The sequence below is a fragment of the Anabrus simplex genome, chromosome 1, assembly GCF_040414725.1.
Source record: "Anabrus simplex isolate iqAnaSimp1 chromosome 1, ASM4041472v1, whole genome shotgun sequence".
NCBI lineage: Eukaryota > Metazoa > Arthropoda > Insecta > Orthoptera > Tettigoniidae > Anabrus > Anabrus simplex.
This window is the reverse complement of record NC_090265.1, coordinates 456,292,065-456,306,726: the sequence shown is the minus strand read 5'-3', so window position 1 is coordinate 456,306,726 and position 14,662 is coordinate 456,292,065. Positions and strand designations below refer to the sequence as shown.

The 14,662-nt window shown below is 38.6% G+C and overlaps 1 protein-coding gene across 5 annotated transcripts in view; it reads left to right on the top strand.

Annotated features, from left to right (window-relative positions):
* LOC136867282 (serine protease persephone) overlaps nucleotides 1–14,662 on the top strand; it is a 45,669-nt gene that overhangs the window by 3,998 nt on the left and 27,009 nt on the right. For all 5 annotated transcript variants that reach the window (XM_068225014.1, XM_068225012.1, XM_068225010.1 and 2 more), the window contains one exon: nucleotides 9,265–9,377. In XM_068225014.1, the coding sequence (XP_068081115.1) occupies nucleotides 9,265–9,377 (113 nt within the window). The remainder of the gene's footprint in view (nucleotides 1–9,264; nucleotides 9,378–14,662) is intronic.

The window sequence follows — 14,662 nt, the reverse complement described above, 5'->3', positions numbered from 1 at the left end:
GTTATAGTGGTGTAAGTCACTTTATCATCGTTTTTAGGAAATGAGCATAATGCGAAAGGTATTGTAGTTAATTCAGTAGACAAGTTTTTGTGATGGTATTGTTTTAGAGGTACTACGTAGGTCCAAACTTAGGGATTAGGCTTGATTTGAAATTTTTTTTGCTCAAAAGTTGTACCTCACGCACTAACCAAAGTCACTTGCACCACTGTGCCTTACCAAAGCCTGTGACATACACCACTGTATGACCTAAAACCAAAGACTTACACCACTATGGACATCAACAAAATGATGTAAAGTTGACTTGCACTTCTCAAACACATTTTTATTGAACATTACACAAAGTATAAGAATAATACAAACAATTTAATTTTTTATCACGAATGGAGTCTTAATGTTTTTAACATGGCAATACGGATTCAGTTTATTTCATCAGGATATGTGGTTTCCACAATTTCCAGAGGTCCAACATCTACAAGCTCCTCACCTTCTTCAATAGTGGTTCGCAGGGAAACGAAGAATTCATGTTTCACTGGTGGAATGTATGGCAGAAGATCAAGCATATCTTTCTTTTTAGCCTCGGTAACAGGCCTTCCCCTTGGGTACAAAACATCTTGAGAAACGTTGGCCAGAGAATGTCGCCTACCGGGCTTTGCTGCCTTTAGATTTACTTTAGAAAATGGGATATCCTCATTCACAGTTTCTTTGTAGAAGAGAGTGTAAGGTTGATCTTTCAAAATTCGTATCCATTGAATTTTCAACCAATTAACAGCAATGTTGTTCTCATTTTTCTTTCGTCGCGTGATACAACTTTCCAACTTTGCAACAGATTTGAAATCCTCTCGGCTCATTTTCGTCACCATGAATGGATTGTTCCTTCGGCACTTCATTATGATACTGTACCAGTCGTCTGCAGTATAAATGGACTTGTTCTTTGCGTACGATTCAATTGATCCAAATTCAGCGTCGTTGGGTAGAAAAGAGTGGCCACTTACCATAAATTTGTGATCGATAATTTCTGCATTGCTTTGAGGGCCCTGTATGTACTTCATGAGGTACAAGGAAAACTTAATATTACGGTTTTGGCCCGTGCATGCGTCACTGTACAACACTATGTGCCTAGCAGATGACGCTCTTGCTGCAAGATGTTTGACGATACAGGAACCAATCTCTTGAGACCCACGAGAAGCGATCGTTTCATCCCAGCAGAACATGAAGCCTAAACCTGTTCCAAGTTCATGGCAGCCAAGGTTATAACAATACATATTCCGCTTATAGTAAGCCACGGACGTCGTCAAAACAGGAAATGGCAAAGCCTTTTCGAGGTCGAATGTCAGACCATAGAAAGATTCGTCTTCCCGTGCTTTCACTTTGTCCCGATCTCTAGCCTCTCTCACCTTTTCGGCATTTCTGAGGTGTAATTCTTTTTCAGCCTTCAGCTTTGTAGATTCGTCTTCATCTTCACACACTTCAATCTTCTTGTCAAGCACATCGCATCTGGTGCACGTATCTTTAAGAGGCCGGTGGAAATGCAAGTTGAACTCATTGCTAAAGGTTCGACGGTAGATGGCTTCAGAAACAGGAATATCACCTTTTTCCGTGCACTTTTCTTTGTACAGTTCATACATTGTACGTACATTCATGTCAGGAGGAAGGTATTTCCTGTTAGGGTTCTCTGATCTACTGTAGTGCGATTGATACGATGGGAAAGATGCTATGTGGTCACGCACACCATTCATGGCAGCCTCCGGTGTTTTATTTTTGGGGGGATGGCGTCCTCGGCCATCACTTCCTGGTTGTTGACCCTCTCGTACTTTTTGTATTGCCCTTGTCATTCGCCCATCCGAAACTTGGAGTGTTTGTAAGAAAAAACGCTTGCACACAGTAACGCTATTGCCTCTGACTTGGAATCTGAAGCTGTTTGAAACAGACTTTGCATTTCTCGTTGAATTTCGTGGGCGTCTTACATTAGGTTTCTGTTGCACAATCAAACCACATAAAAATACGTTTTGTTCAGAAAAACTGCTTAGCTTCCAAAAGGTGTCGAAAATTTCTCGCCTCGCCACTTCAGGTACGTTCTCCACACACTTTTTTTTACATTTACAATCAAAGTTCTGATACAGCTTACCGGCCACTTCTTTTCCTCTAGAGGACACGTACGGGAGCCCTGAATTTCGTGCTCGCTTTCGCTTTTGAGCTTTACTTTCGTGTTTTTGTCTTTTCCTCGTTCTCGGGTGAGCGTTTTCTCGATTCTCAGAAGTTCCAGCAGTAGGAAATTCGCTGGAATGGTTGCGCTGGCGTCCGCCGTCTACCTCTTCATCTCCTTCTGATTCTGAAACAACAAACATCTTGTTACACTTACTACCGAAATAAAAAACTGCAGGGGAAGCTTCGATTCAGCATTCAAAATTACGTGAAAAACGATACTCAACACGACCATTTTCAATAATCACAGAAAATTCACTAAAAACATCACTCTTCATGCATTTTTCTCCATTTTTCCTTTCTTTTTTTCCGAACCGATTACAAAGGTGTATTATTCAGGGAATAGTAGACCAAAAGGACCTAAGGCATAATCTAATGTAAGTACTTGCTAAAAACGTTGCAACAAAATAGGTTAGTAGGTGAGTAACTGAGAGGTTAGAAGGTGAATAGTACTTACCATCATCTGTTTCTGATGTGTTTTCTCCTTGTTCACGCTCCCATTCATCACTGGACTCCAGCTCATCCAACGGATCACTTAAACTTATTTCAGAATCCATCGTTTCTTTGAGTATTCACGCATGCATTCAACACTCGATGAAAATCGCGGAACAATTACAACCACACTGGTGTAAGTCTGACTCACACCACTTCAGTTATCAGCAAAACAGATGATCCATTACCAGTCTAACTTGTGCTGCCATCTAACGACGAAATGAGTGAAGCTCTGACTTACTCCACTTTTTCTATGAACAGTTTTTTATTTCTACATCGCCTTTCTGTGCCTAAGTCAACTTCTACCGAAAATTGACTTACACCACTTTGACTTTAACCCCTTCATATATATCAAGCAATAATTGGCATTACCCTGTCTAAAGGAAGGTGCCGTAAGGAAACACCATATCTTATTGTGTCCAAATTGGGCATGTTGAGCGTGAGTTGGTTATGTGTTATGATTTGACTTTCAGGTACATGGGTATAAAACTATCTTCTTCAGGACTATACATTTGACTGTAAAATCTATCCTAAGCTTATATCATATATACACATGAAGACATCATTTAAGTAAATAATAAGACTTCTTAAGAGACCTACAACATTATCGACGATCGCAAGCACCAGATTATGTACAACGATGGACTCTAAAACGGGAATGAAAATATACGCAAGACACGCACAATCAAGTCCATGAAATGTTTCATACTCTTTTTTTTTTTTGTATTTTAATATGTTCTGTGTATTTTAAAGTTGTTTATTGCATTTGTACATATAACTTAGATTTAAGCTTAGGACAGATTTTACAGTCAAATTTATAGTCCTGAAGAAGATAGTTTTATACCCATGTACCTGAAAGTCAAATCATAACACATAACCAACTCACACTCAACATGTCCAATTTGGACACAATTAGATATGGTGTTTCCTTACGGCATCTTCCTTTAAACAGGGTAATGTCAATTATTGCTTGATATATATGTAAAGGTATTTACGTTCAGCTGATGATGACCAATTTGGGTCGAAACCGGTACTGTAAGCTAATTCTTACAATAAACAGTATTGATAAGGTGGAAATCCTTTCTTATCTGTACATGTGTAATCTGTCAATACAGAAATGAAACGCATAAATCAAAACATTCCACGTAGTCAAGCTGTTCACCTCCTTGCTCCCATGTCTTCCCAGCCCAAAGTCTGCAGGAAATCACCTAGAACAAATCGTGCTGCTTTCCTTTGGATATCTTCCAGTTCTGGAAACAAGTAATCCTGGTGAGGATCCAATACGCTAGAACCATAAACCAATCAGGGTCTTACCAGAGACTTATATGCCCTCTTCTTTTCATCCTTACTACAATCCTTAAATTGTCTTGTAACCATACAAAGAGATCTGTAACCTTTATAAACAACCTCATTAATGTGCTTACCCCAGCAAAGATCTTTCCTTATATTGGCACATAAGTACTTACAGTGATCCCCATGAATTACTGTCACTCCATCAACACAGTAATTAAAACTGACTTTTCCTTCTGATGAAATTACAACCTAACTTTTCCCCCTGTTTGCCATCACACCATAATTTGCTATCCATCTCATAAATTTGTCATGGTATTTTTGCAGTCACTCACAATCCTGTAAATTATTTATTACTCCATACAGTATGCAAAAAGACGTATCTGTGATGCCCGTTCTTTACTGAAATCATTTATATAATATATATATAAGAAAACAAAGAGGTCCAAAAATACTGTTTTGTGAGGACCACCTTCTTAATCCTTACTGAATCAGATAATGCTTCACCTACTCTAAGTTTCTGAGTTCTGTTTTCTAGAAACGTAACAACCAATTCAATCATTCTTTTGTCTAGTCAACAGCCCTCATTTTCATGAGCAGTCTCCCATAATCTACCCTATCAAAAGCCTTGGACAGGTTAATAGTAATACAGTCCATTTGACCTCCAGATTCTACAATATTTTTCCCAGGTTTCAAATGGACTAACATTAAATTTTGTCTGAAATACATAATGTTTTGTTTTTTTTTCCTGGTGAGTGTATATGAACATGATTAGTGAAATGTGTAATATCAGGACATCACTGGACTTAATGGAAAAAAACAGAGCAGAAAAAATAACAGCTCTCAGTAGATTAGCAGGATGCTTTACAACTTTAATGAGCAGTCGCTGATGAGTGTCTACACTCATATAAAAATTCCCTTCCAATTCATACCCAGATCCATCAAACCACATTGACGACTGTTCTTTAGTTAACCTTCAACTGGTATCATACATCTGTGATGGCTGCTCTGGGCAGCCATCCCCTCTCATTCCAAGATTCTACTTCTTTCTTCCTTTGTGTACCTTTCAGTTAGAGCAGAGCCTCTCAGGGTGCATGCACCCGTGTGGTGCACGGCGCAAGGTGCATGAGACAAATTCACTAGGTTGACCAGATTGCAAACTCCCACTCCACTTTCCCTACACCTGTCTCACCCATTCGACCTGTCTCCGCCTTCTTCGCCCTCCCTGCTGATTCTCCCCTCACAGCAAAATTTGTATTTGCGGTGAGCGGAGACACTGTTGTATGGGACAATATTACTGGTGTTAAAACACTCTTCTTTCAATTTGGTTTGAGCAGACAATTTATCTTCTTTAGCTCTTCTTTTCCTTCATCTGTGCAATGATGCCATTTATGTCTGGAACCAGGGATCGACTGACAGCAATTCTGATAGCCTTCTTTAAATTACTATCAGAAATCGGCCTACTCACACGCGATCTAGTTTTTGTACAAGTCAAAACAGGAGAAAATAACTTTCACATATGCATGTGGAACCAAACATAGAAATAACCTTAGCTGCTTCTCGGTGCAGCTTAGGAAAATCTTCCTTCGAAAATTTCTCATAGAATTTGATCAAAACCTTTGTATTGAAAAATAGATCATTTTGATGATCACAATTATTGTCCCACGGATTAAGCATTTGCCTTTATTGTCACGACTGAGAGAAAAAATATCAAAGTTCCCAGTTCGATTGAAATGGTCTTTCGGAAGTCTTTGCTTTCTTCAAAACGGGCTGCTCTATTATTATGTTGTTGTCTTGCGCTTATCTGTTTCACTGATAAACAAGCTGTCTATCACCGAATGCTTCGTCGCTCTCAGCGCACTACACCATCCGAGTTGGACTGATGCACAGTACACAGAGCCCCTGCGCCTTGCATTGCACGCATGAGATTTTGGGCGTTTGAGAGGCCCTGAGTTAGAGCATTGCTCCATGCAGTAAAAGTGGCATACCGTTCACTCTGCTTGACCTTCAGTAAGAGCACGGTAAGTTTGCTGTGCCATCTCTCAGACGTATGATACCAGTTATGCGACTATCGTTTGTGAGTTCTGTTAATCAATATTTTGGGTTTATTCTGGTTAATAATTTTTAATATAATATTTTATTACTTACTGTAATTTGTAGTTAATTCATACAATATGGAGCCACTATCAAGTCCATCTCAAAATTAGAATAGATTGATAATGCAGAAACACAAACTGGTTATTCTCAATGAGTCCTGAAAGCAAATCAATCAAACTTCGAAATTGGTTTAAAAGAAATGATTAATGAAATGTTAGATGACAGTGATAATGATCCAGATTACGAGATAGAAAGCAATGATGAAATGGGTTCAGAACAGGAAGCGAATGATAATGATGGAAAGGACATAGAAACAGGTGAAAATGATCTAGCACACATCAATTTGGACATGAAAATATGAATCTATGCTTTGACTTTTCCATTAATTGTGATTCTTTCTCCAATTCTACATTCTTTATACAGGACTGACTTAGCAGAAAAGTAAGCATTAAAACTTTTGCTTCTAGATTTTTAAGAAAAATAGGGAGGTCCACTTTTCTGGAGCTTCATTTTAGTATTTTTTTTCTGCATTTGTAATTTTTTCTCCTAAGTTTTGCTGTGACATGTTTGAAAGCATATGTTTAAACTAATTAAGCTCAATAAACAACAACAAAAAGTAAGAAAATATTGTATAACTGAATAGTAAATTTATGGAGTCTGACAGACCCCATGATTCCAGTTACATTACAGAATTATATAATACCAGTTGAGGGTTAAAGTCCATCAACACAATCATTTCTTTCCAGCCTCTGACAAAGTTGGACAAAGCTGGTGCTCAGGTCTAGGGAAGCATCTGGCCTTAAAACAAGATAATCACTTCTTTTTCCATTCTGTTGTCCTGCCTGTCTCTTCCCTCCCTTTACCTCACTACAACATCTACTACCGGGCGAGTTGGCCATGCGGTTAGAGGCACGCGGCTGTGAACTTGCATCCGGGAGATAGTGGGTTCGAATCCCACTGTCGGCAGCCCTGAGGATGTTTTTCTGTGGTTTCCCATTTTCACACCAGGCAAATGCTGGGGCTGTGCCTTAATTAAGGCTTCCTTCCAACTCCTAGGCCTTTCCTATCCCATCATCGCCATAAGATCTATCTGTGTCGGTGCGACATAAAGCCACTAGCAAAAAAAAAAACATTACTTTTCAATGACTGTCACCACCATCCTTCACTGATTAAGGCAGTAGCTGAAAATCTTGGACTCACGTATTTCTTTTATGTATATTCTATCTATGTATGCTTATATGGAAAGCTGCTGCTCTCAAAAAATCAATCAATCAATCAATCACCATGATCTGAGAGCTGTTACCCAGGTGGCAGATTCCCCTGTCAGTTGTTTACCTAGTCTTTTTCTTAAAATTATTCCAAAGAAGCTGGAAATTTATCAAGCATCTCCCATGATAAATTATTCCCGTCCCTAATTTTTCTTCCCATAAACAAATATTTGCCCCAATTTATCCTCCTGAATTCCAAATTTATCTTCATATTATGATCCTTCCTACTCTTAAGAAACTCCATTGAAGCTTACTCATCTGCTAATGGCATCCTGCCATCTCCCCACTGACAGCTTGGAATACACAGCTTACAAGTAATCAGCTTCACAGTCCGTATCAAAATACATCATCAAAAGAATTCTATAAGTCTTTCCACCTTTTTGCTATATATTTGCTTAGAGCAAGGTATCTAGTAGTACATGTTTTGTTTCTTAGGACATCCTCAGCTACTTACTTCATTGCTTAGGTGAATTTTTTTTACAAAGAATTATAATAATTAAAACCCATCTTAAAGTTGTACCTTAATTATACTTAAAATAAAACTAATAAGGAAAGGGGAGGAGAAGGGGAAAGGGAGGGAGAAAGTAAATGGGGGCAGTGGGGTGAGGAAAGAGAGATTAGTTATACGTATCTTCTAACTCAGTTTAAAACTTTCCTAATTACTTGATTAGGTCTTAAAGTTGTTACTTTTTAACTGGACCTTTTAGGTATTTGTTGTTTAATGATCTCTCTCTGAAGCTGAGTACTTTCATTTTAAAGGTTGTAAAATAGCGTTCCAAAACCTTGTTATGAATGTCGTCATCCTTGGAGAGGTCTTGTTGCAGCGAGTGGCTTTTCGTCAGAATTTTACCATATTAGTTTACGACAAATCTTGTTCCGACATAGAAGACCAGCTGAGGAACATTTCTAAAGCCGAGATACAACATCAATACGAAAAGGTCTTTGAATTTTTTTAAAAAAATAGGACAATTAGGTGACATAGAAACAGACAGTTTTAAAAGAAACAAAGAGTTAAAATATAACAACTTTAAGACCTAATCAAGTAATTAGGAAAGTTTTAAACTAAGTTAGAAGATAAATATAACTAATCTTCCTTTTCTCACCCCACTGCCTCCATTTGCCTTCTCCTCTTACTGCCCCCTTCTCCTCCCCTTTCCTTATTAGCTTTATCTTAAATATAATTAAGGTAAAAATCGAAGATGGTTTTAAACAAAGATTATAATTCTTTGTACAAAAATTTCACCTAAGCAATGAAATAAGTTCCTAAGGAATGAAACATGTACTACTAGATACCCTGCTTTAAGCAAATATATAGTATTAAAAAGGCGGAAAGTCTTATTTATTATAGAATTATTTTTATGCACAGCGTAGTCGAGCAGCTTGTCACCTTACTCCCAAGTCTTCAAAACCCAAAGTTCGCAACATTTTTGTAACTCTACTTTAAATCATGCTGATTTCCTTTGGATCTTCCCCAGTTCTCAAATCAAGTAATCCTGCTGAGGATCCCATGCACTGGAACCATACTCTAATTCTATTCCTTGTAGAGATGCATTTCACTCGGGTTAGCTTTCTTACCTGAGCATCATAGAAAAATTCAACAATCATGAAAACTAACAGAAAACATACTTTTGAATTGTCAAGAGTAGCTCAAGAATTTTTACAACTGTAACTACAGTGGTAGGCAATTCTGCAGAATTTGTTGTACTTTATTGACATTAGGGTAGAAATTATACATATTTCATTGTAATTTCAGAGAAGCTATCAGACCAGAAGGAAAAGTTGAAAGTGATAATCAGATGGAACAGGGAAGGATATCTGCATTATTTTTAATTCCAAAACAAAGCAAAAGCAGCATAGAAAATAGAAAAAACAAAATAGAATTAACAGGAAATTCTGTATGTTTGCTTTTTCCTAGGCTCTAATAACTTACAAAAGTAAAGGCCACGAGAAAAGATGTGGAGGTTCTCTGATCAGTGAGAGATTTGTCCTGAGTGCTGCCCACTGCTTCCCTTCATCCAAGGAGATTAAGTAAGTACTGAGTATTACCAACAATAACAACAATTTATGTTTTGAAGATCAAGAGAAGCCACATGATAAAAGTACCATGGGAAAAGATGTTATCTGCATTGAGGAATTATAGTATTAGGGGTGGACTGTTACAGGGAATCAAAAGCATTTATGTGGACCATCAGGCCACAGTAAGAACTCAACTTGGTTCAAAGATGTTACAGGAGTTAGACAAGGCTGTAATCTGTCACCATTATTATTCACAGTTTACAAGGATCATTTACTGAAAGGTATAAAACAGTGGTCAGGGATTCAGATATTGTATTAGGAGTTGAATCATGGCTGAGAAATGATATAATGGATGCAGAAATTTTCTCACGGCACTGGAGTGTGTATCGTAGAGATAGGATAGGAATGGTGGCAAGGGGAGTGTTCATTCTGATGAAAGAAGAATTTGTAAGCTACGAAAAAGTTAAAGATGAGACACATGAAATTCTAGGTGTAAGGCACATTTCTAAAGATAATAGGCAACTTGATATATTTGGAGTATACAGATCGGGAAAGGGTAACACTGATGCGGATTCGGAATTATTTGATAGGATAGTCAGCTATGTGGGAAACGACATGGAAAGAAATGTGATCGTAGCGGGAGATCTGAATTTGCCAGATGTCAATTGGGAAGGAAATGCGAACGACAGGAAACATGACCAACAAATGGCGAATAAGTTAATATGGGAAGGACAGCTGATTCAGAAAGTGATGGAACCAACCAGACGGAAAAATATCCTGGATGTGGTGCTGATAAAACCAGATGAGCTCTAGAGGGAAACTGAATAGGTGGTATTCGTGATCATGATTTTGTGGTAGTTAAAAATAAATGTGATAGAAAGGAAGGTCTTAAAAGTAGGACTATTAGGCCGTACCATATGGCTGATAAAGCAGGCATGAGGCAGTTTCTAAAAAGTAACTATGATCGGTGGAAAACGGTAAATAAAAATGTAAACAGACTCTGGGATGGGTTTAAAGAAATTGTTGAGGAGTGTGAAAACAGGTTTGTACCTTTAAGGGTGGTAAGGAATGGTAAAGACCCACCTTATTATAATAGAGAAATAAAGAGACTAAGAAAGAGGTGCTGATTGGAAAGAAAAATGTTAGAAATGGCTGTGGAAGTAAGGAGAAATTGAAGGAACTTACTAGGAAATTGAATCTAGCAAAGAAGGCATGACATTTACAATTAGATACAAAAGTTGAAAACTAGAAAAGCTGCTGGAATTGATCAGATTTCTGGAGATATACTAAAGACAATGGGTTGGGATATAGTACCAGATCTGAAGTACTTATTTGATTATTGTTTGGTCGGAGGAGCTATACCAGATGAATGGAGAGTTGCTATTGTAGCCCCTGTGTATAAAGGAAAGGGTGATAGACATAAAGCTGAAAATTACAGGCCAGTAAGTTTGACATGCATTGTATGTAAGCTTTGGGAAGGCATTCTTTCTGATTATATTAGACATGTTAGTGAAATGAGTAACTGGTTCGATAGAAGGCAATTCGGTATTAGCTCAACTTGTAGGATTTCAGCAAGATATAGCAGATATCTTGGATTCTGGAGGTCAAATGGACTGTAACGTGATTGACCCGTCTAAAGCATTTGATAGGGTGGATCATGGGAGACTACTGGCAAAAATGAGTTCAATTGGGCTAGACAAAAGAGTAACTGAATGGGTTGCTATATTTCTAGAAAATAGATCTCAGAGAATTAGAGTAGGTGAAGCTTTATCTGACCCTGTAATAATTAAAAGGGGAATTCCTCAAGGCAGTATTATCGGACCTTTATATTTTCTTATATATATAAATGATATGACTAAAGGAGTGGAATCGGAGGTAAGGCTTTTTGCGGATGATGTTATTCTCTATAGAGTGATAAATGAGTTACAAGATTGTGAGCAACTGCAACGTGACCTCGAAAATGTTGTGAAATGGACAGCAGGCAATGGTATGTTGATAAACGGCGTTAAAAGTCAGGTTGTAAGTTTCACAAATAGGAAAAGTCCTCTCAGTTTTAATTACTGCATTGATGGGGTGAAAGTTCCTTTTGGGGATCATTGTAAGTATCTAGGTGTTAATATAAGGAAAGATCTTCATTGGGGTACTCACATAAATGGGATTGTAAATAAAGGGTACAGATCTCTGCACATAGTTATGAGAGTATTTAGGGGTTGTAGTAAGGATGTAAAGGAGAGGGCACATAAGTCCCTGGTAAGACCCCAACTAGAGTATGGTCCCAGTGTATGGGACCCTCACCAGGATTACCTGATTCCAGAACTGGAAAAAATCCAAAGAAAAGCAGCTCGATTTGTTCTGGGTGATTTCCGACAAAAGAGTAGCGTTACAAAAATGTTGCAAAGTTTGGGTTGGGAAGAATTGAGAGAAAGAAGAAGAGCTGCTCGACTAAGTGGTATGTTCCGAGCTGTCAGCGGAGAGATGGCATGGAATGACATTAGTAGACGAATAAGTTTGAGTGGCGTTTATAAAAGTAGGAAAGATCACAATATGAAGATAAAGTTGGAATTCAAGAGGACAAACTGGGGCAAATATTCATTTATAGGAAGGGAAGTTAGTGTTTGGAATAACTTACCAAGGGAGACGTTCAATAAATTTCCAATTTCTTTGAAATCATTTAGGAAAAGGGTAGGAAGGCAACAGATAGGGAATCTGCCACCTGGGCGACTGCCCTAATTGCAGATCAATATTGATTGATTGATTGATTCCACTGGGTGAAAATATTGCAAATATTTTGGCCTATACAGACGACTTGGACTTAATGGGGGACTGTCCTCAAAGCTTGCAATCTAATATCTTGGAGCTTTAAAACAAGTGCAGTGAGTATGATATGAAAATTAGCATTTCCAAGACTAAAGTGACGTCAGTAGGGAAAAAACCTAAGAGGACTGAATGCCAGGTAGGTAATACAAAATTGTATAGCAAAGCTAATGCAGTGGGTTCACAGCTGCAGTCAATGGTATTCTGTGAGAAAGAAGAGATTTCTCTAAAACTATCTTTACATTGATCTGTTTTCAGGCCAACTTCTCTGTACGGAAGTAAAAGCTGGGTGGATCCAGGATATCTTATTCGTAAGTTAGAAGTCACAAACATGAAATTAGCAAGAATGATTGTTGGTAAAAACAGGTGAGAACCAGTGGCGTATGCTGGGATCAAGATGTGGGCTACCACTAGACTTAGGTTACCCCTTTTTGATGGTTCGTTTAGTGAAGGTCAAGCCTTAAGCGTTTTGAGCTGCAGCCAATAACCAAGGGAGTAGCCTTCTGTGTTTTAAAGGTTGCTTCACAAGCTACTGCCCTGGCCGCTGCTACTGTCAATACTCAACACCTGATCAGGAGAGATGGTAGCCTAAGGTTTAGCAAATTAAAGTCCGGCTTTATCGCTAAATGGATAGAATGCTTGCCTTTGATCCAATGGCCCCGGTTCAATTTTCATAATCAACCCCTTCATACTGTTAATTCGCCTGGCTTGGGGAATGGGTGTTTGTGACGTCTTCACCATTGATTTTTCCTTTATTAGGTCACCACCAAGCCTATACAGATGTCATGAACCATTATTATTATTTATTTTTTTTATGTTGAATTTTACAACAGTCGTACCAATCGTTCACTGTTTATTAGCGTTCTCGGGAGATCAGTGGTGGAGTCTGATCCATGATCACCCGATCGATTCCAACTAACAAAAGAGAACACTAGACCTGAAAAATTGCATTTCATTTTAGCAGATCTACGAATAAAAAGAAAACTATATTGTTCCTATAACAGCAGCCCTGCAGTGTCTTCCTACAAGGGTGTAGAAGTAACCAGGAGTGAAATACCAGCACTCTGTGATCTATATAATTTAAAAATATGAGGTTAGCAGTGGCGATCTGACGGACCAAATTCTAGGTCACCTATTCCCCCCCGTTCCCCGCTCCTATCCGATATACAGCAGCAAGCCGCACGGGATGAGTCGAGGGGAGAGGGACGAGAGTCTGGGCTGCAATATCAGTCTCCAATGCCTTGCTCTCAGAAATACATGCGACGTTTTGTCTCACTGCTTTCAAGTTTTGTAAATGAAACAATGTGTCAGATGCTTACATTATAATGTTCTATAGACTTCCACATCATTCTCAATTGAGGTTTGGGCTTCACTGATAGCCTTGGTAGCCCTCAGTTATATGCCACTGGTGGAAACAATAACAGGAGGGTACTCAGATAAAGGCTAAGTTAGGAATATATTTTGATAAATGAAGCTATGCAAATAAATTAGCTTAATTAGTGAGGTCATGTGAGGTGAATAGAGAGCATAGGTTTTCTAGGAAAATAATCAGACAAGGGTCCGACTCACTGGCTGAATAGTCAGCATTTAGGCCTTTGATTCAGAGGGTCCCGGGTTCGATTCCCAGCTGCGTTGGGGATTTTAATCACCTTTGATTAATTCTTCTGGCCCAGGGACTGGGTATTTGTGTTTGACTTTCCTCCTCATATTCAGACAACACACTACACTACCAACCACCATAGAAATACGTAATAGTGATTACATCCCTCCATATAGGGTTGGCATCAGGAAGGGCATCCGGCCATAAAACAGGGCCAAATCCACATATGTGCACCCGCGACCCCACAGATATGCGAAAAGCAGTAGAAAAAGAAGAAGAATAGACTCAGACAAGCAGGGTAAAAGAAGCATAGGTAGACCAAGTTAAGGCCATGGCCACTTCCTTCCCATTCCTAGCCCTCTACTATCGTCCCCATAAGACCTGTCTGTGTCGGTGCGACATAAGGCAAATTGTAAAAATAAAAAAAATAAAAAAAACTCTTTAGTGAGGAAATGTAATGGTTAGAGGTTAGAGTGCCATTTCTATTTATTTTAATGTAGAGTTTTGTGACTTGATTTAGATTTCTACAATGTATGGTTCCTAGGTTTTCAAGGCATAAATGTAACCACCTGAGTGGGTGCCATGTCAGAAGGAAGCACAAATGTGGATCTTCGTTTCCCTTGTTCAATTTTGATTTCTTGTGACTAGCCTTTTCAAAATTTAAATTTCCCTTTCTTGTGTTTTTGGTCATTAATTTCCCCCCTTCTTAGTCACAAAGTAGTATGGAATATCCACTGTGTCACCAGGCCTTCTGCCCAATTAGGTAATATTATGATCATATGATGGGATTGCTTGAGTGGGTTCAGCATTCCCTTTTCTGTCAGACTCGTTGGTTGAATGGTCAGTGTACTGGCCTTCGGTTCAGAGGGTCCCGGGTTCAATT